A 23,828-nucleotide genomic window follows, 5' to 3' on the forward strand; every position below is an offset into this window, starting at 1 on the left:
GCGTTTCCTGACACATAAACGCCCAAGACCTCTTTACATTTCTGAAATGCCTTACAGTTCACTGTTTTCAAGTGAGTGGGTCGATGGGGAATCTGAGTCTGCTTCACAGCTGCAATTCCAAACATATTCAGAAATGAATAAGCTTATTTGGGGGGGGGGGGCACCTGACAAAGGTGTATAAAATAATACATGGTGTGTAAAATTCTGGGCCATCCAAGGAAGCTGAAGATTCAGATCTGACACAGGTAGTTACCCTTTTCACCAGGTACATGTGCAGAATTTTCTCCCATGAGATGCAGTGATGGTCACAACACTGGATGACTTTAGAACAGGGGTAGGCTGGATGCGGCCCAATTGCCTTCTCAATCTGGCCTGCGGACGGTCCGGGAATCAGCTTGTTTTTACATGAGTAGAATGTGCATTTTATTTAAAATGCATCTCTGGGTGGGGCATAGGAATTTGTTCATATTTTTTTTCAAAATATAGTCCGGCCCACCACATGGTCTGAGGGACAGTGGGCCTGCTTTGGAACAAAAGAAGGGCCTGTTGGATCAGTCCAAGTTCTTACAGCAGCCAAATAGATGCCTGTAGGAAACCATCAAGCAGAATCTGAACACAAGAGAGCTCTCCCCTCCTGTGGGTTCCAGCAACTGGGATTCAGAAGCATCATTGTGCCCGACTGGAGGCAGAGCGTGGCCAGTGCAGCTAACAGCCTTATATCCTCCACAATTTTGTCTAATCCTTTTAAAAAGGTCATATAGGTTGATGGCTACCATCTCTGCCTCCAATGGGAGGGAGTTCCACTGTTCATGTGCTGTGTGAAGCTTCCTATGTTCCTTAATTTCTTTGAGGGGAAAAGAGATACAATCTCGGAATATTTTAAAATGAGGGATGCTGGTGGGGCCCATGTCTGGCTGGAAGTCACACCCTCAGATTCTAGAAACCCTGGGGTTGAGACTGGTCACTGCTGAGAGGGAAAAGCACTTTGTGCATGCTCAGAGACTTACTGCTAAACATGCACAGCAGAAGGTTTGAGAGGAGCTAAGCCCTGCAGGTTTTTACCTCCTATTTTGTACAGCGTTACCTGAGGCTGCATGCTTACTAAGGAGTAAATTCCATCGGGGTTGCAATAGCAAGGCTGATTCAGTGCTTATACATGTAAATAGCCCCAATTTGCAAGCTCCCAAATTCCCAGGAAGCCACTGGCCTCCCGCTTGGAAAGCCTGCGGGGACACGAGCACTTTACACGTGCTCAGAGGCGGTGCTGCGCTTAGTTGCGACTCTTATCTCAGGGACTCTCCAGAAAAATGGATTTCGAGGTTAGAATCCCTCTGTGGAGTAGCAAAGAAGCTGCCCTGAGCACGTACAAACTTGCAAGTCAGCGAATTTCAGATCAGGGTGTATTTCAAACCAGAGCACATTTACGTGATATGGCCACGAAATTTGATGGTCTCCGAACATGTGCAGAGCGCCACGCTTTTGCCGCTTAAAAATCAGCCTTAGCAGCGGTGAAATCAACAGACCTCACTGGTCTGGTAATGCGTTTCACATCAGAGACGCGGCCAGGAAACTGGAGCGCCTCTGAGCATGCACAGAAAGCCTTCCTTTGGGCTCCGGGCTCAAAACTCTGTCCCCGCCCCTTCTGCTAAGGAGGCTGCCGAGTCCAGCCAATCTGAAGAGGGCGAGGAGGGGCGGCGCCCGATTTGAAATCTTTTCAAGGACCCGCAAAAAGAGGACCAGATCTCCCAGCTGCAAGCGGCAGAGGTAAGTTTAAGGGGGGGCTCTCTGGGGTCCGGCTGCAATTATTATTAGCCAGGTGCATGCATGCAAATATCGGGGCATCATAGAGGCTCCCCCTTTGCACCCCAAAGCAGGATGCGACGCGCCTTTCTTTGCAACGCGGAATAAACGGAGCCTTACATTCCTGCAGGGCGTGGGCGAGCAAAAGCATACAAACGAATAAAATACAAAGCGATCGGGAACAAGCTCGAGTACACAAAACAAAACGTAGACTGGGCATTTCCCCGCATACTCTTAAAAGCGTTGCCAGGAAAGCAAAATATTTGGACATCGTTTTGCACGGCCAGAGTAAAAATGTAGTAGATAGGTAGCCGTGTTGGTCTGCCATAGTCAAAATAAAAAAATTCCTTCCAGTAGCACCTTAAAGACCAACTAAGTTAGTTCTTGGTATGAGCTTTCGTGTGCATGCACACTTCTTCAGATACTTCTTCAGAGTAAAAATGGATAGCGCATTGATCCATTAGCCATTTATCCTCGCGTGCTGTTTCCGTCTGAGTATCTCTTGTTTTCAAAACAAAATTAAGAAATTCCTTCCAGTGGCGCCTTAGAGACCAACTAAGTTTTCAAGCCAGCGACCAGTGATGCTTGGGAATGCTATCCAGCTACATAGAGTTTTGAACACAAGAAGATCCTGCTGGATCACGGCAACGGCCACCATAGTCCAGCATCTTGTTCTCACAGTGGCCAACTGGATGCCTCTGCTGGGAAACCCACAAGCAGGATTTGAACACAAGAGCCCTCTCCCCTCCTGTGACTTAATAGGAACTGGGATTCAGAAGTATTGCTTCCTCTGGCTGTGAAGACAGAGCACAGCCACCCTGGATAGTAGCCATCCATAGCCCTCTCCTCTATGAATTTGTCCAATTCTTTTTTAAAGCCATCTAGGTCACTGGCCCTCACTGCCTCCTGTGGGAGGGAGTTCCACAGTTTACCTATCTGTCCAACATCTGTCTCTTCATTGAAGAGACATGAGTTCTACTGTTATGAGAGAGGGAGAAAACAACTTCTCCATCCACTCTTTCCATGCCGTGCTTTACTTTAAAAGAATTTATCACGTTGCCTCTTAACTCGGCTTTTCTCTAAACTAAAAATCCCAAACACTGCAGCTTTTCCTCATAAGGGAATTGCTCCATCAATTGCTTGATCAATCTGGTTGCCCTTTTCTGCACCTTTCCTATCTCTACAATAGATATAAAGCTGGATCAATTCTCCTGTATTCTGATTCCCATTCCCCTGCCCTAGTAAACACAACATTACTGTATTTTTCGCTCTATAAAATGCACCAGACCATAAGACGCACCTAGTTTTTGGAAGAGGAAAACAAGAAAAGAAATATTCTGAATCCCAGAAGCCAGGACAGCCAGCGGGATTGCTGCACAGCGATCCCACTAGCTGTCCTGGCTGGCTTATGAGATAGTGGCACGCAGCCTCTCCCAGCCGGGGAGGCTGCACGCAGCTAAGCAAAAAGCCAGGACAGCCAGCAGGATTGCTGCGATCCCGCTGGCTGTCCTGGCTTCTTGCTTAGCCGTGCGCAGTCCCGCTGCTCCCTGAGCTGCTCTTTGGGGCTGGTGGGGGATAGCTACGCGCCGCCTCTTCTGGGCAAGGGGAGGCTGCACGTAGCTAATCCAGAAGCCAGGACAGCCCCAAAGAGCAGCTCAGGAGAGTGCCGCACTCCGGCAATTTAGCTCCAGGGACTACACATTAGCTCCATAAGAGGTACAGTTTTTAAGAGGAAAAAAGTGCGTCTTATGAAGCAAAAAATATGGTAAATCTCTGATTGGAATTTGACTGACCCCTCTTGAGTAATCCAGGTGGTTAGCAACTGACACTAAATGCCTGCCTTTGTTCTCCCCTCCCCCCCTCTCTGTAACCCTTTTGTGATCTTATGGACTAGAAACCTGAGTGGGCTTATTTACAATACTTTGCTTAGAGGAGCCCGGCACCAGGAAAGGGAAGATGACATCTGTGCTCCAGAGTGTGGTGGGGTCTGCCGTTGGCTGGCGAAATCACGAGATCCTGCCTGATCTAGAGGAGAGTCCGCTTCCGGACAGGTTCAGGAAGAAGTCTTCTCGCAACATGACGTCCATGCAGATGTCTCTGCGGAAGCGGATGCCTTTAAAAGAAGTGGAGGTGAACTTTGACGAGAATCCGACATGGGAGAGCCTGGAGGCCAAGGAGAAAAGACAGAACTTGCGGACGCTTACAAGGACAGCTAAGAACGCCTTTGGGACAGTGTCGCAGGTATGGGTGGCTGCAATGGGCAGGTATTCAAAGAAGTTCAGATCCAGCTATTGGAATGCTAATTTGGCTTCCCAGAAGCCGTTTACAAAAAAAGATAAAACAATGAAATTATCACTAAAGCAATACTGGTGACGATAATGTAAGACTTTTGAAATGTTAAAATAGCAATAGAGTAAAAATGGATCAAAACTCGCACCGACCTTTTTAAGGCTTGTCTAGACAAAAATGATTTTAGCAGGTGCTGAAAAAATTACAGGGATATCAACAGGCAGTGATTTCCGTGTTAGAATATAAAGTTCATGTGGCTTCTGTAAATGGGCCACTTCCGCAGATTGAAGCAGTCAAGCGGGCAAGGCGATCTTGTTGCAGTCCAATATCTGGAAAGTAGCATGTTTTCTACCCCATGCGTCCCAGAGCCTAAATCCCAGACACTGCCTTAAATACTATTTTTTTCCATTTCAGAAAATCCAGAAAAGCTGTCAAGGCCCCACACGGTCGCTAGTCTCCTCCTGGAACAAATCTTCTGTGGGTGGCAGCAGCAGGGGCTCTGCCAAAACCCAAAGCAGGCCACCCCGGACCCCTCGCCGCAAGAGCGACAGGCTTGCCGCTGTCTCAACCCCGACATCTGACACCAGGATTGTGTCCCCATCTGGCAAGAGATCCCCCTTTCAACCTGGCTCCTGCCGACTTAACAAAGAGCTCCTCCCTCTCCGGAGATCCATGAGGGCTGCAGCCTTGAGAAGCCCATACGGTTCTCCTGCGTCTGTCCGACAAAGGAGGCAAGTGGAAGAGAAGTCTGCTGCTTGCTGAGCTAGTTTGCCAGCAAGGGCTTAGGAGGAAGGAATGGAGGGTTGGGGCCTTTATTATTTTCAGGCTCAAAAGGTGTTTCCAGTGAGGCTGATGTTTTGATCGATGAGCTCTGTGGCTGGGCATCTCTCCTGCATGCCAAAGTTCCTGGTTACAGATCCTGGCCCCTCCATGTAACTTGCAGGCTGGGGGAAACCTCTTCTTTGCTTGGAAATATAAGGCCGCTCCATATGTGAGATCTATGTCAGCCTTTCCAGCAAAGAGGTGTATACCTTTTTCTGCCCAAGGGCCACTTTTCTATCTGGAGAAACCTTCTGGGGGGCCACATAGCAATTGTGGGCAGGGCCAGAGGTAATTCCTGAAATTGCGATGTTTCCTGAGGTCAAGGAGCAGGGTTTTCATCTGTGTCTGGATAAAGGTGGACGCCATTTTGATTCAAGATGGTGGACTGATCCTTTCAAAACTGCAGTGACTTTATGGTGTCTTTGAACTCCTGAGCAATGAGGCTGCTTGTATTGAATAAGAATAATAGATTAAGAACATAAGAGCCTTCTAGATCAGGCCAATGGCCCATCTAGTCCAGGGAGGAAGTTCCATAGTATGAATTAACTATATGCATCAACTGGTTTAATGTTGAGTTTTAAATTGTTGTAACCCACTCTGACACCTGCTGATGAAAGGCGGGGGATAAATTTAATTAACAACAACAACAGACAGAGCAAAAGACCTTACTCTTACTCTTAAGATCTACTCTTAACTTTGCAGAGTAGACTACATTCCTGCCACGGAGAACTTCTGTACATACACAGCCCCCCCTCTCTCTTCTGGTTCACCCATTCAAAGGAATGCCTGTTATGTCTGTTATGTTCTGCAGAGGCTACTCCTGCTGATGGTCCTTGCCTGAATTCCCCCATAGCGCTAATCCTAGGGGCTCAACCTGGCTTAAGAGAGGTCAGTTTGAAGTGCTCTATAGATAAATCTATACATTTTGGAAAGTTGCTTTCCTGCCCGCTGTGCCTTTGCACACCTCTGATGATATCATCAATGCTTCTTGAGATCAAAGAGCAGGGCTTTCATCTGTATTTGGATACAATCGGGTGCCCATCTTAATTCAAGATGGCAGACTGGAACCTTTCAAAACTGCACTGACTTTATGGTTTCTTGGAATTCCTAAGCGATGAGGCCGCTAGAATTAAATAAATACAGTGGTACCTCGGGTTAAGTACTTAATTAGTTCTGGCGGTCTTTTCTTAACCTGAAACTGTTCTTAACCTGAAGCACCACTTTAGCTAATGGGGCCTCCTGCTGCCGCCGCGCCACTGGAGCACGATTTCTGTTCTCATCCTGAAGCAAAGTTCTTAACCCAAGGTACTTTTTTTGGGTTAGCGGAGTCTGTAACCTGAAGTGCATGTAACCCAAGGTACCACTGTAATAATGGACCGGGCTAGGAAGAAGTCCCCAGTCTCTTGCTCAAGACCCGATTCATGACCCTCCTTCGTTCTCTCTCCATTGCAGACAATTTGATTGCAACCTGGAGCTGGTCTCCACCGGCATTCGCCAGTTGAAGCGTCTCTCTCGGGCCTTCAACGACATCATTGTCCAAGAAGAGAGGTGAGCCCATTGTGTCAGGTGGGGCTTCTTCCTCCCACTGGCCAGGCTGCTTGCCTGCTATTTAGGGCGGGGCTGTAGTTGCCTTGACTCTGCCCTGTGGCGGGGAGTGCATTACTTGAAGGGGGCCTGTGTTCAAATCCTCCTGGTCAAATGTGCTTTTGTAGATGGAGGCTATTTATTCCTTCAGTGAGAAATTACCCCTTAGTTGTTTTTTTTATTAAAAAAGGTCTCTAAGTGGTTTACATAACAGTATACAACAGTCATTAAAAAAACCCCCACATGATTGAAAACAGGCTTTAAAGACAGCAGACAATAACATTATCAATATGTTTTTATGGGCACCCAAAGCAGTAGGTTGTATTCTATTTGGAATAAACCCGCTTAAATGAATAGACCTAAGCTAATCCTGCACTGCTAGAAGCGCCTCCGTATCCCTTCCAACTTTACAATTCTATGATGGTAGGCATGTCAGTTAATTTCAATGATTCTACTCTGAGTAGGACTCATACAACCAACTGCAACAAAGGTGCCTACCTAATGATAATTGGCAAGGAGTTGGCAACCCTATCTGCACCAAACATTTAAAGCAGTATTGCCATGGCTTCCCCCAAAGAATCCTGGGAACTATAGTTTGCTGAGGGTGCTGGGTAGCCTCTAATCCCCTCCCAGTGTGCTACAATTCCCAGAGTTCCCTGGGAAGAGAGATTTACCACTTTGGGAATTGGAGTTCTGGGAGAGGAATAGAGCTTCTCAACAAACAACAGTTCCCAGGCTTCTTTGGGGGAAACTACGGCTGTTCCCTGGGAAGAGGTATTTACTGTTAAACCACTCCGGGAATTGTAGCTCTGGGAGAGGAACAGGGGTTTCCCGACAGCACCCTTAGCAACAGGGTTGGGGGTTCTTCCAGCCCCTTCAAAATGAATCGTAAGGCACCTAAGGATGGAAGTTAGCGTCAGAAAGAGCTGGTGAAAAATGGCTCTGCTGCTTTTACAAGCACACTCCACTCTATAATTACAGTGGTGCCCCGCAAGACGAATGCCTCGCAAGACGGAAAACTCGCTAGACGAAAGAGTTTTCCGTTTTGGAGGTGCTTCGCAAAACGAATTTCCTATGGTCTTGCTTCGCAAGACGAAAATGTCTTGCGAGTTCCTGCAGGGTTTTTTTCCTCCCCCCCCCCTTTTCTAAGCCGATAAGCTGATAAGCCGCTAAAAGCCGCTAATAGCGCTAATCCTCTAATCTGTCAATGGGCTTGCTTCGCAAGACGAAAAAAACGCTAGACGAAGAGAATCACGGAACGGATTCTTTTCGTCTTGCGAGGCACCACTGTATTTAGCATTTATATTTTTCCATGTATGAACATATGGAGAGCACCCACCCTGCATTAAGGTCCTTGGTTATCAAATGCTGCTCAATCCCCTTTTAAAACTTTTTTTCCCATTTAGAGTTGTTGTTTTTTAAGCTGGATGGCACACCTACCAGGGATGTTGTTGCCATAGATATTTCCTTCCTGCACTTTCAGGGAGCTGGAGGACTGGGTGACTTTTCTGGTCCTGTCCAAGCCCACAACTCTATGATTTTGTTCCTTGCCAATCCAGAGGAACGGAAAGAAGGTTGTGGCAATGGGGGTGGATGGCAGGTGGTGGAGCTCAGGAGCTTGGCCCTTAACTTTCTGTCCTGAGATATTCTAGAGGGCAGCCTGTTGCTGACCAAGGCTCTAGCGGCATCAAAATGGAACCACCTATGAGCCAGTTGAAAATCTCATACCTTTTCAGCTTGTAAACCCTTTGTTCCTAATATTCTCTCCATCTACTAGCGATATGAGAGATTCTCTCATTTCTAACTGAAGAGAGAGAAAAAACAAACACCCAGGTAAAAATGTGTTCTTTTTGTTTTGCTTGGAATATTCTCTAACACACCCGTTTCCTGCATGAAGAACACCAGCTTTTTAAAGATATGTGTGCATGCCGAATTAAAGCCCTCTTCAGAACCTTTACCCCCTTGTTTTCTTTGACAGCTACCCCCCTGAATAATACCAGCCTTCCTTAAAGTGTGCCAAAATGAAATCTTTTATGTGTTTGCAGATTGTTTGGGTGGGTACATGGGTGCCAAGCAGCTTAGCCAGGGAAGGCCAGTGCATTTCTTCTGGGTTACATCTACAGAAGTATAATATCCAGTTCATGGGAAGTCATGGTACCACTCTATTCTGCCTTAGTCAGACCCCCACCTGGAGCTGTGGGTCCAGCTCTGAGCACCCCAAGTTTAAGAAGGATATTGGAAAGTGCAGAGGAGGGCAACCAAGACGATTAAGGGCTTGGAAACCATGCCTTATGAGGAACGGTTGAGGGAGTTGGGGATGTTTAGCCTGGAGAAGAGGAGACCGAGAGGTCATATGATAGCTACCTTCAAATATCTGAAGGGCTGTCCCATGGAAGATGGAGTGGGCTTATTTTCTGCCTCTCCTGAGAGTAGGGCTCATGTTACAAGAAAGGATATTCCAGTTGAACGCCAGGAAGAACTTTCTGACAGCAAGAGCTGTTTGACAGGTGGTGGGCTCTCCTTCCTAGGAGGTTTTTAAGCAGAGGTTGGATGGGCATCTGTCATGGGCGATTTACTGTAGATTCCTGCATTGCAGAGGGTTGGTCTGGATGATGCTTGGGGTCCCTTCTGACTTCTATGATATGACAAGGAAGGAGATTCTGACTAAACATTAGGAAGAACTTTCTGATGGTGAGAGCTGTTCGACAGTGGAACAGACTCCCTGGGAAGGTGATGGACTCTCCTCCCTTGGAGGTTTCTAAACAGATTTAAAGTGCCTGACCGGCACTTTCTTGATCTCCTGGGGCAGAAGATATAGAAGCATGATTAGTCGCACCAGCAGGGTAAATAACAGCTTCTATCCGTGGGCTGTTAGGCTGCTGAATGAAAAGACAACAACAGGGCAACTGACTTTCGGGTTTGGTGGGTGTGCATCAGTAAACAAGGGGGATTAAGACTAAGAGAGCTGAGTGGTGGGTGCTCGTGTAATCTCACTGTATACAAGTTGTACAAGTGACAATAAAGTATTTCAGTATCTGCCATGGATGAGACTCCTGCATAGCAGGGGTGGAACTACATTGCCCTTGGAGTCCCTTCCAACTCTACGATTCTGTGAAATGTGGCGCTGCATCACCAACCGCCTTCTAACTTACAACCAACCAACCCAGGGGGTTGACAGCCCTGGGTGTCAGCTTCCACCCACACCAAACATTTAATGTGCTAACAATACTCCTTTAATGTTTGACGGTTTAATTTGCTGGAAGCTGCCCAGGGTGGCTGTGGCAGCCCAGTCAGATGGGCGGCATCTATTCCTTGGGATGTGTCTGCCCTGTCTTCACTGATCTAACTTGGAAGTCCTTTCTGTCTCCCAACTCGACGTGAGATGTTCTTAACACACTTTTCTCCTTCTCTGCAGAGATCAAGCCATTGTCAACTACTACCAGGTGATGGCGCAGAACTTGTGGGCTGCCCAGGTGCGGTCCCGAAACCTCTCCCAGTCTTCGCTCAGGAGGCGGGTGGCCAAATTGCGCTGGGAGCTCAGCAGCTGGGCTGAGAATAACTTTAAATAGTATTAATCTTCGAGAATATGAAGGGTGTGTTTGTGTGTGTGTGTGTGTTTATCTTACCTTTTTAAAATAGTGTTTTTTGTATTCTACTCTGAATAAGCTTGTGTTTAAAAAAATGCACACTAATTTTTGTAACGTCTCAGTAAAACTATATGGATTTTTCTTCCTATATATGTGAATGCCTGTGCTAAAACTGATCCTATTTATGGCATTAAGTGAAGCTTAACCAACCTGAATTTTATCACTCTTTTATTTGAAGGCTGAAGTGTAAGTGTATCAGTAATAAAAGGAAATAAAGCTACAATGCTGGCCTGCTTAATCGCTGGAAAGCGGGGATGAAGGACGTTGTGGTTCCTTCCAGATGTTGCTGAACTACAACTCCCAGCAGCCACCACTGCCAGTGATGAGGAATGATGGGAGTTGGAGTCCAGTAACATCAGGAGGGCATCAGGTTGGCAAAGGCTCATCTGAGCCCTGCTTTAGCTTTTTATATTAGGAAGACTTTACCATCTCATTTTTACTTGTTCCCCGTTTGGGGCTATGTGTGTCATTCAGCAGTCTATTAAAAGCACCAGCCAAAGTTAGCTGGGGGTTTCTGTGGGTATGACACCCTGCCCCCTGCAAGCCAATTTGAAGGAGGCCCAAAGAAGCAGCATAAAATGTGACGCTGAATGCAGCTTCCTGGTAATTTTGGGCTTTGATTTAAAAGAGAAACACCAAGCTTCTAGTCCTTATGCATGAAAGGAGTTGGCTGAATAGGTTTTGACAACACACAACAAAATATTGAGCCTTTGAAAACTTATTCAGCATCCCTCTAGTTTGAGGGAGGGGGGCTTCAGTCTACCCACCTGCTGTCATTCCTAGTCAAAAGATAATAAATCACAAAAAGCCAGATTATTTACATAAGTTATGTGTGGAGCAGTGAGTTGGGTCCCTTTTTAATTTTTTTGCTTAGCAGAGATGTCACATAATGCCAGACCTATCAACTTCTTCTTTTTTAAAAAAAAAAAAAATTATTAGCAGGCCAATCACATCACATTATCACATTGATTCCAAATTATACAGCCAAATTTTAAATTTTGTTGGGGGTACCCATACATCAAGCTCAGCTCGAGTCCAAAACAGCATCACTTATCTTACTGCATTAATTAAACAGTTCTCTCCAGTTTGATGCGGAAAGTCCTTTGTTACTTCTTTTCTCTTCTTGTTGTTAACATAAATTCCTTTCTTTGCAATCTCTGATGATTTTCACAAGCAGGATAACAGCTGGCATTCTATGTGGATTTTGTGCTTTTCCAAACATCATATCAATCCGGGACAGCCTCTATACAACGCTTCCATAAACAAAATTAATCTCCGATCTGTTCTTTATTTTCCTCAGGCTTACCAAATAACAAATGAGTCTGGGGGTTCTGTCAGGTCAAACTTACATTCCAACATTCCTTCTCTTTCAAACAATCCTGATTCTCCTCCCCCAGTCCTTCTTCCTTGGCAGACCTGTCATGGCGAGACGCCATTTTTTAACTGCGTCATAAAAAATTTCTTCCTTTCTCACCGTTCTGCAGTCTTTTTTCCTTATACTCCGTCCCACATAGTTCTTAGAATCCTGCCTGTGATTCATAGAAACGCGACGATCTTGATTCTATCTGGGGTGAAGGGTTATTAATATCACATCATGCAAAGAAAAAAAGAGTTTTTTCCTCCACCCCCCTTTCGTTCCAAACATACAGTCTCCTTATGGTGATTCATCAGAATATTTACTTATCCATCCGTCACTCCTGGTCGCAGACATCCATTAATCAGCAGTCTTATCTTGAGCCTTACTTGATGTATGTGCTTTCAGCTTCGTTTCCAATCGTATGTTTCCAATTATAATTCCAGCTGAAGCAACCAGCACGCGCTAATTGGAATCGGCGTCAGGAAGGTCTGACTTCACCGAGGGCCTTTTGCCAAGTGTTCGGCACCCCCATCACTTGTTTCAGGGGGTGCATTGTGAACACCGCTGGCAGGGCAGTTCTCCTCCACATCCTGGAGGAGTTCAGGAAGGCTACATACTTCCCATAGCAGCCCCTTAATACCTCGTATGGGTCAGAGAGATGTTATTGTCGGCCATCTTCCAACGCGCCACCTGGTGGCCCCGGACCTATCAACTTCTATGTATTTCTGCTATCTGCTCCAACTTGCTCCTCTCCTAATTTGGGGGATGCTGGGAATTAATCTAACTTTTGGTGACTCCTCTGCAACTTTCCCAGTCATTCCTGGTTGCTGGCTCAGGGTACAAAATGATGCAACCAGAACTGTCCACAGTCCTCTCGATGGGCAAATTGCGAAGAAGACAGTCAGTTCCAGAACCAATGCTTAACTTCCTTATTGTGTGTGTTATTGATTTTTGTAGATAATGAGTGTAGATTATTTGAGGAAGTCACAATCACACAGGCTTTCACAGGGATATTTCCAGCCCTGGTCTTCCTCCCAATGCAAATTAACACCCTCAAGGGAGCAAAGTTTGGCCAGGCCTCACCAAGAGTCCATTTTGGTTCAATCTTCAATCTTGAAAACCTCCATCCTTCTAGTGACTGCTTTAATTTATTTTAAAAATTGTTTCTATACCACCTTTTTATCCATGGGGGTGGCAGACAGAATTTGACCCCCCCCCTTTTAAAAATACTGTTTATTTTCATGCTACAGAGGATAAATTTTGAGAAAACAATTGTTACAACAGTAAACAACAAGTAACTTGTCCTGATATAATTTTACAGACTTTTATCACGCCATGTTGGCCTCTCTTCATTTAATCCCCCCCTACCCCCCTGTGAGGTAGGTTAGGCTGAGAGGTTAGTGCAGGGGTCTGCAACCTTTAAGACAAAAAGAGCCACTTGGACCCGTTTCTGAAAAAACAACAACAACTGGGAGCCGCAAAAACATTGCAACATTTAAAACAAATATAACACTGCATATATTGTTTCTGGCCTTAATGCTATATATACAGGATCGTGCAGTCAGCTGTCAATCTCAAGAAAAAAGGACAAATTAATAGCTAATTAAAATATTTAATTTACAACCAGGTAACCAGGTTAATGGGACTTTTGCTCCTGAACCTCAGTGCTCAGTGTCTGCACATCAGGGCTGTAAGACGTCACCTTCATTTTCACACAGGCTTGCAAGCTGTCATCTGTGAGGCGTGATCGGTGTTTGTTTTTAATATAGTTCATGTTGGAGAAGACCTGCTCACATACATATGTGGAAGAGACCACAAGGGCCATCGAGTCCAACCCCCTGCCAAGCAGGAAACACCATCAGAGCACTCCTGACATATGGTTGTCAAGCCTCTGCTTAAAGACCTCCAAAGAAGGAGACTCCACCAATCTCCTTGGCAGCAATTCACCAAACTTTCACCTGCTTAAGTTTAAAAAGGGGCTTCAAGCAACTAAAAAGGGGCTTCAGGCAACTAACTCCACGTGGAATTCCACGCGACCGCGACTGCATAATCAATGCCACAAAATGCCAAAGAAAATTAACCAGGGCCCCAGTGAACCATAAATCATAATCAGTGCCTGATGTAAATAATAATTAATAATGAGGGCCCAATGTCATCCTCGTCATTATAAAAATAATCCCTCTCTTCGTGCCGCCCAGCCTCCCAAGAAAAAAACCCCACTTCAAACGGTCACAAAGCACAAATTCCACGCGACCGCGACTTGCTATGCCCAATAATGCCCTAAAATGCCATAGAAAATTAATCAGGGCCCCAGTGTACCATAAATCATAATCAGTGCCTGATGTAAATAATAATTAATAATGAGGCATTCGTCATTATAAAAATACCGTATTTTTCGCCCCATAGGACGCTCCGTCCCATAGGACGCACCTAGTTTTTTGGGGGGGAAATAAAGGGAAAAAAATTTCCCTTTATTTCCCCCCCAAAAGCAGGTCGGGGAAACCGAACCAGGTCGAGGAACAGCGGGATGGCGGCGCTGCGCCTCCCTGCTGTCCCCCGAGCTTGTGGGGCTGGCCGATGTCTGCCCTGCGTGAGGGGCGCTCTGCATCAGGGCGCCCCCCCTGCGGGGCGGCAGGCTGCTATCCGCAGCGTGGGGAGCCTTGCCGGGAAGTCCGGCAAGGCTCCCCACTCTGCGGATGTCTGCCTGGCGAGGGGGGCGCTCTGCTTTAGGGCGCCCCGCCCGCCGGGCGGCAGGCTGCTATCCGCAGCGTGGGGAGCCTTGCCGGGAAGTCCGGCAAGGCTCCCCACGCTGCGGATGTCTGCCTGGCGAGGGGGGCGCTCTGCTTTAGGGCGCCCCGCCCGCCGGGCGGCAGGCTGCTCACCTCCGCCCCTCGCCTCCTCCCCTCGCCTCCTCCCCTCGCCACCGCCCTGGAGCCGCAGCAAAGGCTTTAAAGAGCCGCATGCGGCTCTGGAGCCGCAGGTTGCCGACCCCCGGGTTAGTGGCTGACCCAAAGTCACTCAGTGAGAGCTTCATGGCTGAATGAGGGATTTGAACCCTGGTCTCTCGCAGTTCCTAGTCCAACAATCTAACCGTTCTACCACAAACGTGCATTTTGAATGCAAACTCACATTGGGTTCTGCAACTTGATTTGGGACTCAATTAACCTCTGGAGACCAATTGCAGCTGGTAAAATGAGTTCTGGAAACCAGATGCACTGTGTCAGTGGGTTGTCCTAAGCAGGCTCCAGATTTTAAACTGTCCCATTTCCTGATTTCATTTTCTAACTTGTGTCTGATCAGAGCAAGCCATTATCTCTCCCTGCTGCACTGTTGAGTATTGGAAAAGAAGGAAAGGGTTTTGCTTGGTTTTGCTGAAGTAAAACTGAGCTGTTTAAACATCAATGGCCCCAGGCAACTGATTGAGGCTTCTCTGGGTTGCATAACTTCAGATGCCACAGGGGAAAGTTGCCCTTTAAAAACCTGGTTGGGGTCCAACATTCAAAACAAAGCTTTTCTCTTTAAAGTCTGTCTCCTTTTCATCTTCCGTGGGTTCTCCTTTGTCTAGAAGGATTTTAGCTTAAGCAATACTTGAGCTTTTGCTTCCAAAACCTGGCTTTGCAGATGTTTGGTGAGTGAGGGTGGTGCAGTGGTCAAAGTGCTGGACTTAGAACCTTGGAGACCTGGGTTCAAATCACCACTCTTCTAAAACTGAGGAGGAATTTGCTAAAGAGGGGATGCTGTTGCTTGTTCACTGCTTCCAGGGGAGATCCTCCAGGGAGAGGCAGTAGGTTTTAAAAAGCTTTGAGAATAAAGTACCGTATTTTTCGCCCCATAGGACGCACAGCCCTATAGGAGGCACCTAGTTTTTTTATTTCCCCCCCAGCCCCCAGAACACCCTGCTATCCGCAAGCCTAGGGAGCCGCGCCGGTCTCCCCAGGCTTGCGGACAGCTGTGCGAAGCCCGGGCACGCTCTTCAGCACGCCCAAGGCTTCGGAATGCAGGCAGCTCTGCGCAACCCTCCAGAGCCCGGCGCGGCTTGGAGCCGGGATCCGCAGGGTAGCACAGAACTGCGCGGACCCCAGGAGGGCAGGCAGCTCTGTGCAACCCTCCGGAGCCTGGCGCTGTGTCCATGCTGCTCAGCATTCCCAACACGGACTGGCAGAAATTCTCCAGTGCTTTGTATTTCCCACGCTGCCAGGGAGTGAATCTGAGGCCTTCTGCGTGCGAGGCAGGTGCTATACCATTGAGCAATGGTTGTTCTTCCCCAGATTCCGTGGTTTCTGTGTAGGCCAACATGACAACAAAGTTTGGTTCTGTAAAGGCAGGAACTGCAGGGGCCCGTGCAGCAAACCTCTTTGCTTTGTGAAACTTCCACCACCAATTTTTAATTCTTTCCCCCATTTTTCCTTCTGGCTCTGTTATAGCTTGCCTATTCTTTCTCCTGGCTAACTTTCTGGTCAGAAGGACAAATGAAAGGGTTCCATTTCAATGCTGAAGGACCGCTTCAAAGGGATGGTCCCTCTGGCATAACCCTAGTCCTTACATCTAAAAATGAAATCCCCACGGCGGGGTGCGCTCCCGCTGCTCGGTCCCAGCGCCTGCCAACCTAGCAGTTCGAAAGCACCCCCGGGTGCAAGTAGATAAATAGGGACCGCTTACTAGCGGGAAGGTAAACGGCGTTTCCGTGTGCTTCGCTGGTGCAGGCTCACCAGAGCAGCTTCATCACGCTGGCCACGCGACCCGGAAGTGTCTTCGGACAGCGCTGGTCCCTGGCCTCTTAAGCGAGATGGGCGCGCAACCCCAGAGTCGGTCACAACTGGCCCGTACGGGCAGGGGTACCTTTACCTTTACATCTAAACAAATGTAGTATAAACACCTACAACTGGGAAACACTGGCCTGCGAGTGCCCCAATTGGAGAACAGCCCTTACCAAAGGTGTCATGGGCTTTGAAGACACTAGAACTTGGGACAAAAGGGAGAAATGTGCTAAGAGGAAGGCACATTTGGCAAACCCTCACCGTGATCGACTCCTGCCCAGAAACCTATGTCCCCACTGTGGAAGGATGTGTGGATCCAGAATTGGCCTCCACAGTCATGGACTCACTGTTAAAACCATGTTTATGGAAGACAATCTTACTCGGCTACAAGTAATAATAATAATAATAATAATTTATTATTTATACCCCGCCCATCTGGCTGGGCCTCCCCAGCCACTCTGGGCGGCTTCCATAAAAACCAGAAATACAGTAAAATGTCACACGTTAAAAACTTCCCTGAACAGGGCTGCCTTAAGATGTCTCCTGAATGTCAGGTAGTTGTTTATCGCTTTGACATCTGCTGGAAGGGCGTTCCACAGGGCGGGCGCCACTACCGAGAAGGCCCTCTGCCTGGTTCCCTGTAGCTTTGCTTCTCGCAGTGAGGGAACCGCCAGAAGGCCCTCGGCGCTGGACCTCAGCGTCCAGGCAGACTGATGGGGGTGATCGCCAAAGAAGAAAGAAGAAGAGTTCTTAGTGGTATGAAAATAGAACCTTATGCCCAGACGCTGCGCCTGAAAATCCCCTTCAGATGAACTTTGTTCAAAGGGGATTTTAAGATGCAACTTCCAGGCATAAAGCTATTGTTTAATTACACAATGAGCAAAGGGCATTCCTAAGGAGACCAGCCCTTTGTTGAAGTCCTTCAGCACACAAACAGATCCAGCTTCTATCTACCTCATAATGGCCCATTCAGCCAGCTGTAACAGTCAGTGCTGTTGTGGTCAATGAGTCAAGAAGCAGAACAAACCATTCTGTAAATGGGTGGGGAATATCTGCCACCCTCCCAGGTGTTGCTAGATTCCAACTCCCATCATCCCTGACCATTGGTGATGCTATAACATGTATCTAGTGCAAAACATGGTGCTCTGCTCAACAGACCCAGAATCTGAATACCAGGGATCTTTCCGAAAGGGGATTAAGCAAATTTGTCGTGGATATGTCTGTCAAGGTAACGCTGAGATCTCAATGGAAGATCCTTATCCAGAGGCATCTACCACTGGGTGCCAGAAACAATAGAACAGGGGTGGAGAATGTAGCACCCTCCAGAAGTTGCTGGAAGGGTTATAGGGAGTGTGCAAATCCCATGTTACAACAGCTCCACTGGCTATTGCTCTGTTTGTGGGCACAATTCAAATATTGGTCATGAAAGCCTTATACAGCTTCGGCCCTGGCTATCTGAAGGACCCTATTCTCTCCTATGAACCTGCCGAGGCTCAGAGATCCTTGAGGGAGGCCTCTCTCTCTCTCTCTCTCTCTCTCTCTCTCTCTCTCTCTCTCCCTCTCTCCTTTTAGAGTTTAATTACTTTTTATCTATTATCTTTTATACATTTTTTGTTGTTGTTTAGTCGTTTAGTCGTGTCTGACTCTTCGTGACCCCATGGACCAGAGCATGTTTTTAGTCTTCTGTATTTTATCAGTGTTGTTTTAATTTTTGTAAGTGCTTTGATTCCCACACTGAGAAAAAGGCAGTATTTAATACTACTACTACTACTACTAATATACCCATCAACCCTAACCATTGGTCCTACTGGCATCCATCATCATCTCCACCAGAAGGCCACAGATGTCCCCCACGTCACCTGCCTAAGTTTGTCACAAGAGAATAACATTACGGGTAGCCTTGGTATTGTGCTGCTTGCCTTGGTTTAATGCAGAGGTTTTCAACCTTTTTGTGCCCCTTGACCAACTACATTCTTTCTACGATAGGAGCCCAGTTATGTCACCCCTTTCCTGCAGAGCTGGCAGCCTCTCACCCTTTTCCAAACACCCTCCGTTAGTGTTCCCTCAGCCTCCTCTCCTCTCCCCACTCCTTGGGAGTCCTGCTGCTGCCCCGGTCTCTGAGCTGTCCCCTTCACTCTAAAGAGAGATGCCTCCTCATACTGCCTCACAGGGGCCTGGGAAGAAGATGCCCCCAGCCTTAGTGGCCCAGCAGAGACTGGCCAAAGGTGAAGATGAGACCAGCACTTTACCCTGGGAGGCAGCAGCAGGTGCTGCTGGGCCTGCATGCACTGGGCACTCAGCTCCCAGGCAGGCCTTGCACAAAACAAGGACAAGAAAGGCCAGCACAGTGCCTGCCTGTCCAGCCTCCCACTTATCTGTCAATTCCCAACGGCAAGGACTGGCAGACTGGCTGGCTGGGCTCTCTCGCCTGCTTGCTTGCTTACTCACTCCAAAGCTGCCTCAGCTCCTGGCAACCAGCCCCGCCTGGCCAGCCCCAAAGGCACCATTTGCCTGCGGAACTTGTAGCCAGGGCTGCTGCAACGGACAGCTGTGCAAGCCTTTGGGAGGCAGAGACGTGAGAGGGCATCAGAGGAGGGAGAGAAGGAAAGAGGGACAGAGGCCAGAGTTGCCCACAGCACCCCTGACTACCATTCAAGGCACCCCAGGGTGTCATGTGTGGTAAACAAAATCTGCCCTTTTTCCCTTATGAGGTATCCAAGAGCCCATATAGAGTCCTTAAGTGGGTTCTGTTGTAAATTAAAATATGCCCTTTTCCCTTATGGGGTATCCAAGAGCCCATATAGAGTCCTTACATAGGTTCCCTATTGGTATGAGAATATAACAGAGGCCAACCAGAGAATATTGAGAAGCAAAGCAGCTAGTAAGCTTGATCTTTATTGATCTGTTGCAACAGGGTGCTTCCCTCACACGCAGGAGAGGAAGAGGACCCCCCAAAATGCCGTGCAAGGGCTTATAAAGACTTTTGAAATTCCCATTCTCTAGATCAAGACCATCCCCAGAAACATTATGCATACATCACAGAAATTTTAATGTTGTTTTTCTCTTGTCCTTGTTTATCTCCTGTCTGGCAGGTTGCTTGATTGGATTTCCTGGGGAGCCTGGCCATTCTTTTGTAGTGGTAAAATACTTATTTCCTGGGCCAGGTCACAGGCTCACACCTTATTCATATACAGGTAGGTAGCCGTGTTGGTCTGCCATAGTCAAAATAAAAAAATTCCTTCCAGTAGCACCTTAAAGTCCAACTAAGTTAGTTCTTGGTATGAGCTTTCGTGTGCATGCACACTTCTTCAGAAACCTTCAGAGGGTACCCCTTAGTTGGTCTTTAAGGTGCTACTGGAAGGAATTTTTTTATTTTGACCTTATTCATATCTTTGAGACAGGATTTGTGAGGAAAGAGACAATGGGGAGGCTTTTCCAGTTTAACCTTGCAGAGAAAGGATTTGGTCAGTTTAGGAATCAAAATGGTTCCAGGTTGGTCTTCCTGTGTTGATCTATGTATGCGCAGTTATGAACATTACCATATATCTAAGACCATAAAATTCCTATCACAGTTCCCTATTGGTAGGAGAAAATAACAGAGGCCAACCAGATAATATTGAGAAGCAAAGTAGCTAGAAAGCCTGATCTTTATTAAAACTGTTGCAACAGGGTGCTCTCCTCACACGCAGGAGAGAGGAGGACCCAGAACAAAGGTTGGCCTGCCCTTATATAGACTTTGAAATTGCCCACCCTCAAACTCCAGACCACCTCCAATACATCATACATACATCACAGGGGCTGATCTAAAACAGAATCCTGAGTGTGTTGTTTATCTCCTGACTGCCATTTACCTGACTGCATTATCTGGGTTTTGGCCACTCTTTTGTTATTATAACTACGGTACTTAATTCCTGAATCCAGGAATCCTCCTTTCAGAGAAACATTTGGTCAGTTTGGGAGAGTCAAAATGGTTTCAGGACTGTCTTCCTGTACTGTTTCAGACATGTGGTGTATATCGTAATGTACGTGTAGTGGATAGGAGTTACTCGTGCGTAAACTGTCCCCGTTTGGGAGCTTAACTGCCTGGGTTAAACCGTCTTGACTGGACAGCCCATCTCAGCGTGGCTGCCTCAGTCGCTAGCAGAATCTGTCTGTGGGCGTTTCTTAAACCTTTTCCAGCATAAAAGCTGTTTGACACCCAGTCTTCTCCGCCTCTCATTGCGTGGAAGCCTTCTGCGCAGGGAGGGCGTGGGTAGTGGAGGACCAGTGCTCTCCTCACTGATGTCCAGGGAAGAATCCCGGAGCCCTTCCCCCTCCTTCTCCATTGGCTCTCCTGGATCCTTGGTGTTACTCTGATTTCCTCTCCCCTCCACCAAGCTGCGCCTCCCCCTGGTGCTAGTACCTTCTCCTGCAGAGTCGGAGAGTCTCTCCTCCTTCTGCTCTGATGTCAGTTTCCTGACAGTACGTGTTTGCCTTGTACATTTAATTTATATATTTGAGACCTGAAATTCTTATAACACATGACACACTGCTTGAAAACCACTGGTTTAAAGAAACATTAACCTGTTCATTTTGTTTCCTCCTGATTTGATATCCCCGCATTGTGTGCTTTGTCTTAGTCACACCAAACAAGGCAAGAGGTGAAAAACAAGAGTTCTTTTATAGCGTTTGACAAAGATGCTTCCTTATGGCTTGCTTACTAGTCCCAAAGAAAGAAATCATGTTGGCACTCAAGACATCTGGCGAGCAAAACGTAATAAATTCTCAGTCCTTCCTGCTGGCTAAGGCTGCAGATTTTAAGGACATAAGCAGAACGTACAGTATTATGGATCAGGCCCATGTCATCCTGCTCCCACAGTAGCCACCCAGATATCCACATGGGAAACCTGCAAGCAGGATTGAAGCACAGGAGCCCTCTCCCCTTCAGCTTCCAGCAACGGGGATACAGAAGCATTGATACATCCAGCTGTGGAGGCACAGCCATTGAGGCTAGTAGCTGTTGATATCCTCCATGCATTTGTCCAATCCTGTTTTAAAGCCATCCAAGTTGATGGTCTTCGATGTTTCCTGCGAGAGGGATTTCCACAGTTTAATTCTGCACTGTGAAGAAGTCTTTCCTTTCATCCGTCCTGCATCTTTCACCATTCTGGATCACAGAAGAACAGCTTCTAAAATGGATCGGGACTAACTGACCAAGCTGTCTCAGAGGGTGCATGAAACAGCAGTATCTCCATTTATCAAAAACAAACATGTTCATAAGATGATGGATTTTTCAGAGCTAGCCGACCTAACGGGAAGAGTCCGCGACCAGAAGGAGGAGGAGTACCAGGAAGAATGGGAAAAAATTAATGATTATTTAATTAAATATGTTAAGTTAAATTAGTTGGAAATAACTTGCAGATAACTAATAGGCTTAGGATTTTATATAACTTAAGTGATGAATCAATTTGTATAATTTCAAAAGGTAAAGATTGAAAGATGTTAAAGCTAAAGGTAAATTTTATAAGAACTGTGATTTGGAAAACCGTTAAATGTACCGTATTTTTCGTTCTATAGGACACACATTTTCCCCTCCAAAAATTAAGGGGAAATGTGTGTGCGTCCTATAGAGCGAATGCAGGCTGCGCCGCTAAGCCCAAAGCCAGAACAGGAAGACGGAGCACTGCGGAGCGCTCCGTCTCGCTGCTCTAGCTTGGGGACGGCTGCCCGCACAGCCTCTGCAGGGCAGCGGGGTGCCTTCACCCCGCTGTCCTGCAGAAGCTAGCAAGGCTGTTCCCAAGCCAGAACAGCGAGACGGAGGGCTCCGTCTCACTGCTCTAGCTTGGGGATTGCTGCGCGCAAACCTCTGTAGGGCAGCGGGGTGCCTTCACCTCGCTGTCCTGCAGAAGCTAGCAAGGCTGTTCCCAAGACAGAACAGCGAGACGGAGGGCTCCATCTCGCTGCTCTAGCTTGGGGACGGCTGCGCGCAAACCTCTGTAGGGCAGCGTGGTGCCTTCACCCCGCTGTCCTGCAGAAGCTAGCAAGGCTGTTCCCAAGCCAGAACAGTGAGACGGAGGGCTCCATCTCGCTGCTCTAGCTTGGGGACGGCTGCGCGCAAACCTCTGCAGGGCAGCGGGGCGCTGCTCTCCAAAGGCTTCAGGGATCTTTGAGGCTGGCGGTGGGGGAAAGCAGCGCTTCGCTCCACCGCCAGCCCCACAAGCTCTGGTGAATGTACCTTGGACGCACCTAGTTTTAGAGGGGGAGAACAAGAAAAAAATTTTTTTCCCTGTTCTCCCCCTCCTATGGTCCTGTGCGTCCTATGGTCCGGTGCGTCCAATGGAGCGAAAAATACGGTATATGCATGGAAATTCAACCAAGGGGAAGCGAGGAAGTCACTTAACAATGTTAAGGAGTATAATTTCTAATAAGATTATGATTTCTGTTTGTTTGTTTGTTTGTCTTGTTCATTTATAATTTTGTGAAAATTAATTTAAAAAATTGAAAAACACCACCAGTAACTGCAAAAACAACAACAACCCAAGTAAAGAAAAGTGAGGAAACCGTCAAAAACAACAACATGTGTAAGCCAGCACTGAGCTCTGTGGACAGATCAGAGCTTTTCAGAAGATTCTAGACTCTGGAACCGGGCCATGAAACACATTTGCCCAACTGACCTCTGCAAAAAAAGGGATTATTGTTTCCACCCCACCCAAAACTCCCAGCTTTGGTTTGTCTCGAAGCAAGGGAAAATCCAGCTAGCAAGAAGCACACAGCCTTCCTGCTTCTTAAGTTCTGTGGGGAATTTAAATTTCCACTGTACAATGTAAGGCAACAGCTGAACAGGAGCAGCTTCTCGGGGTCGTGAGTTTAAGCCCCACGTTGGGCAAAAGATTCCTGCATTGCAGGGGGTTGGACTAGTTGACCCTCATGGTCCCTTCCAACTCCATGAGTTTATGATTCTATGAAACTTTTTAGAAGAACCACTTTAGAGGACCAGCCCTACCACTGGACACAAGGAGGCTGCTGCCTCGGGTGGCAGTGATTAGTTCTCACGGAGGCCAACCAAATGCCCCTTATGGGAGACCCCCCATTAGGGAGTACAAGAGCATTCTAACCTCCAGAAACTGGTATTCAGAAGCATAGCCTTCATGGCTAGTAGCCATGGATAGCCTTCTCCATGAATTACCATATTTCTCGCTCTATAAGACGTACCAGACCACATGACGCACCTAGTTTTTAGAGGAGGAAAACAAGAAAAAAATATTCTGAATCTCAGAAGCCAGAACAGCAAGAGGGATCACTGCGCAGTGAAAGCAGCAATCCCTCTTGCTCTTCTGGCTTCTGGGATAGCTGCGCAGCCTGCATTCGCTCCGTAAGACGCACACACATTTCCCCTTACTTTTTAGGAGGGAAAAAGTGAGTCTTATAGAGCAAAAAATACGGTAGTCTAATCCTCTTTTCAAACCATCCAAGTTGGTGGCCATCACTGCCTCCTGTGGGAATGAGTTCCATAGCTTAACAATGTGCTGTGCGAAGAAGAACGTTCTTTTCTCTGTCTTGAACCTTCCGACATTCAGCTTCATTGGGTGTCCG

General features: G+C 47.3%; 1 protein-coding gene across 1 annotated transcript; it reads left to right on the plus strand.

Moving 5' to 3' along the window:
• Nucleotides 1–1,572: 1,572 nt before the first annotated feature.
• PIMREG (PICALM interacting mitotic regulator) lies at nucleotides 1,573–10,365 on the plus strand. The gene is given in 6 exon segments (XM_081172296.1): nucleotides 1,573–1,690; nucleotides 1,693–1,764; nucleotides 3,731–4,041; nucleotides 4,504–4,820; nucleotides 6,364–6,459; nucleotides 9,911–10,365. Coding segments are annotated over 6 exon segments (1,053 nt in total). The 5' UTR covers nucleotides 1,573–1,587; the 3' UTR covers nucleotides 10,065–10,365.
• The last annotated feature ends 13,463 nt before the right edge of the window (nucleotides 10,366–23,828 follow it).

This window comes from Podarcis bocagei (genome assembly GCF_964188305.1).
Source record: "Podarcis bocagei genome assembly, chromosome: 15".
Taxonomy (NCBI): Eukaryota; Metazoa; Chordata; class Lepidosauria; order Squamata; family Lacertidae; genus Podarcis; species Podarcis bocagei.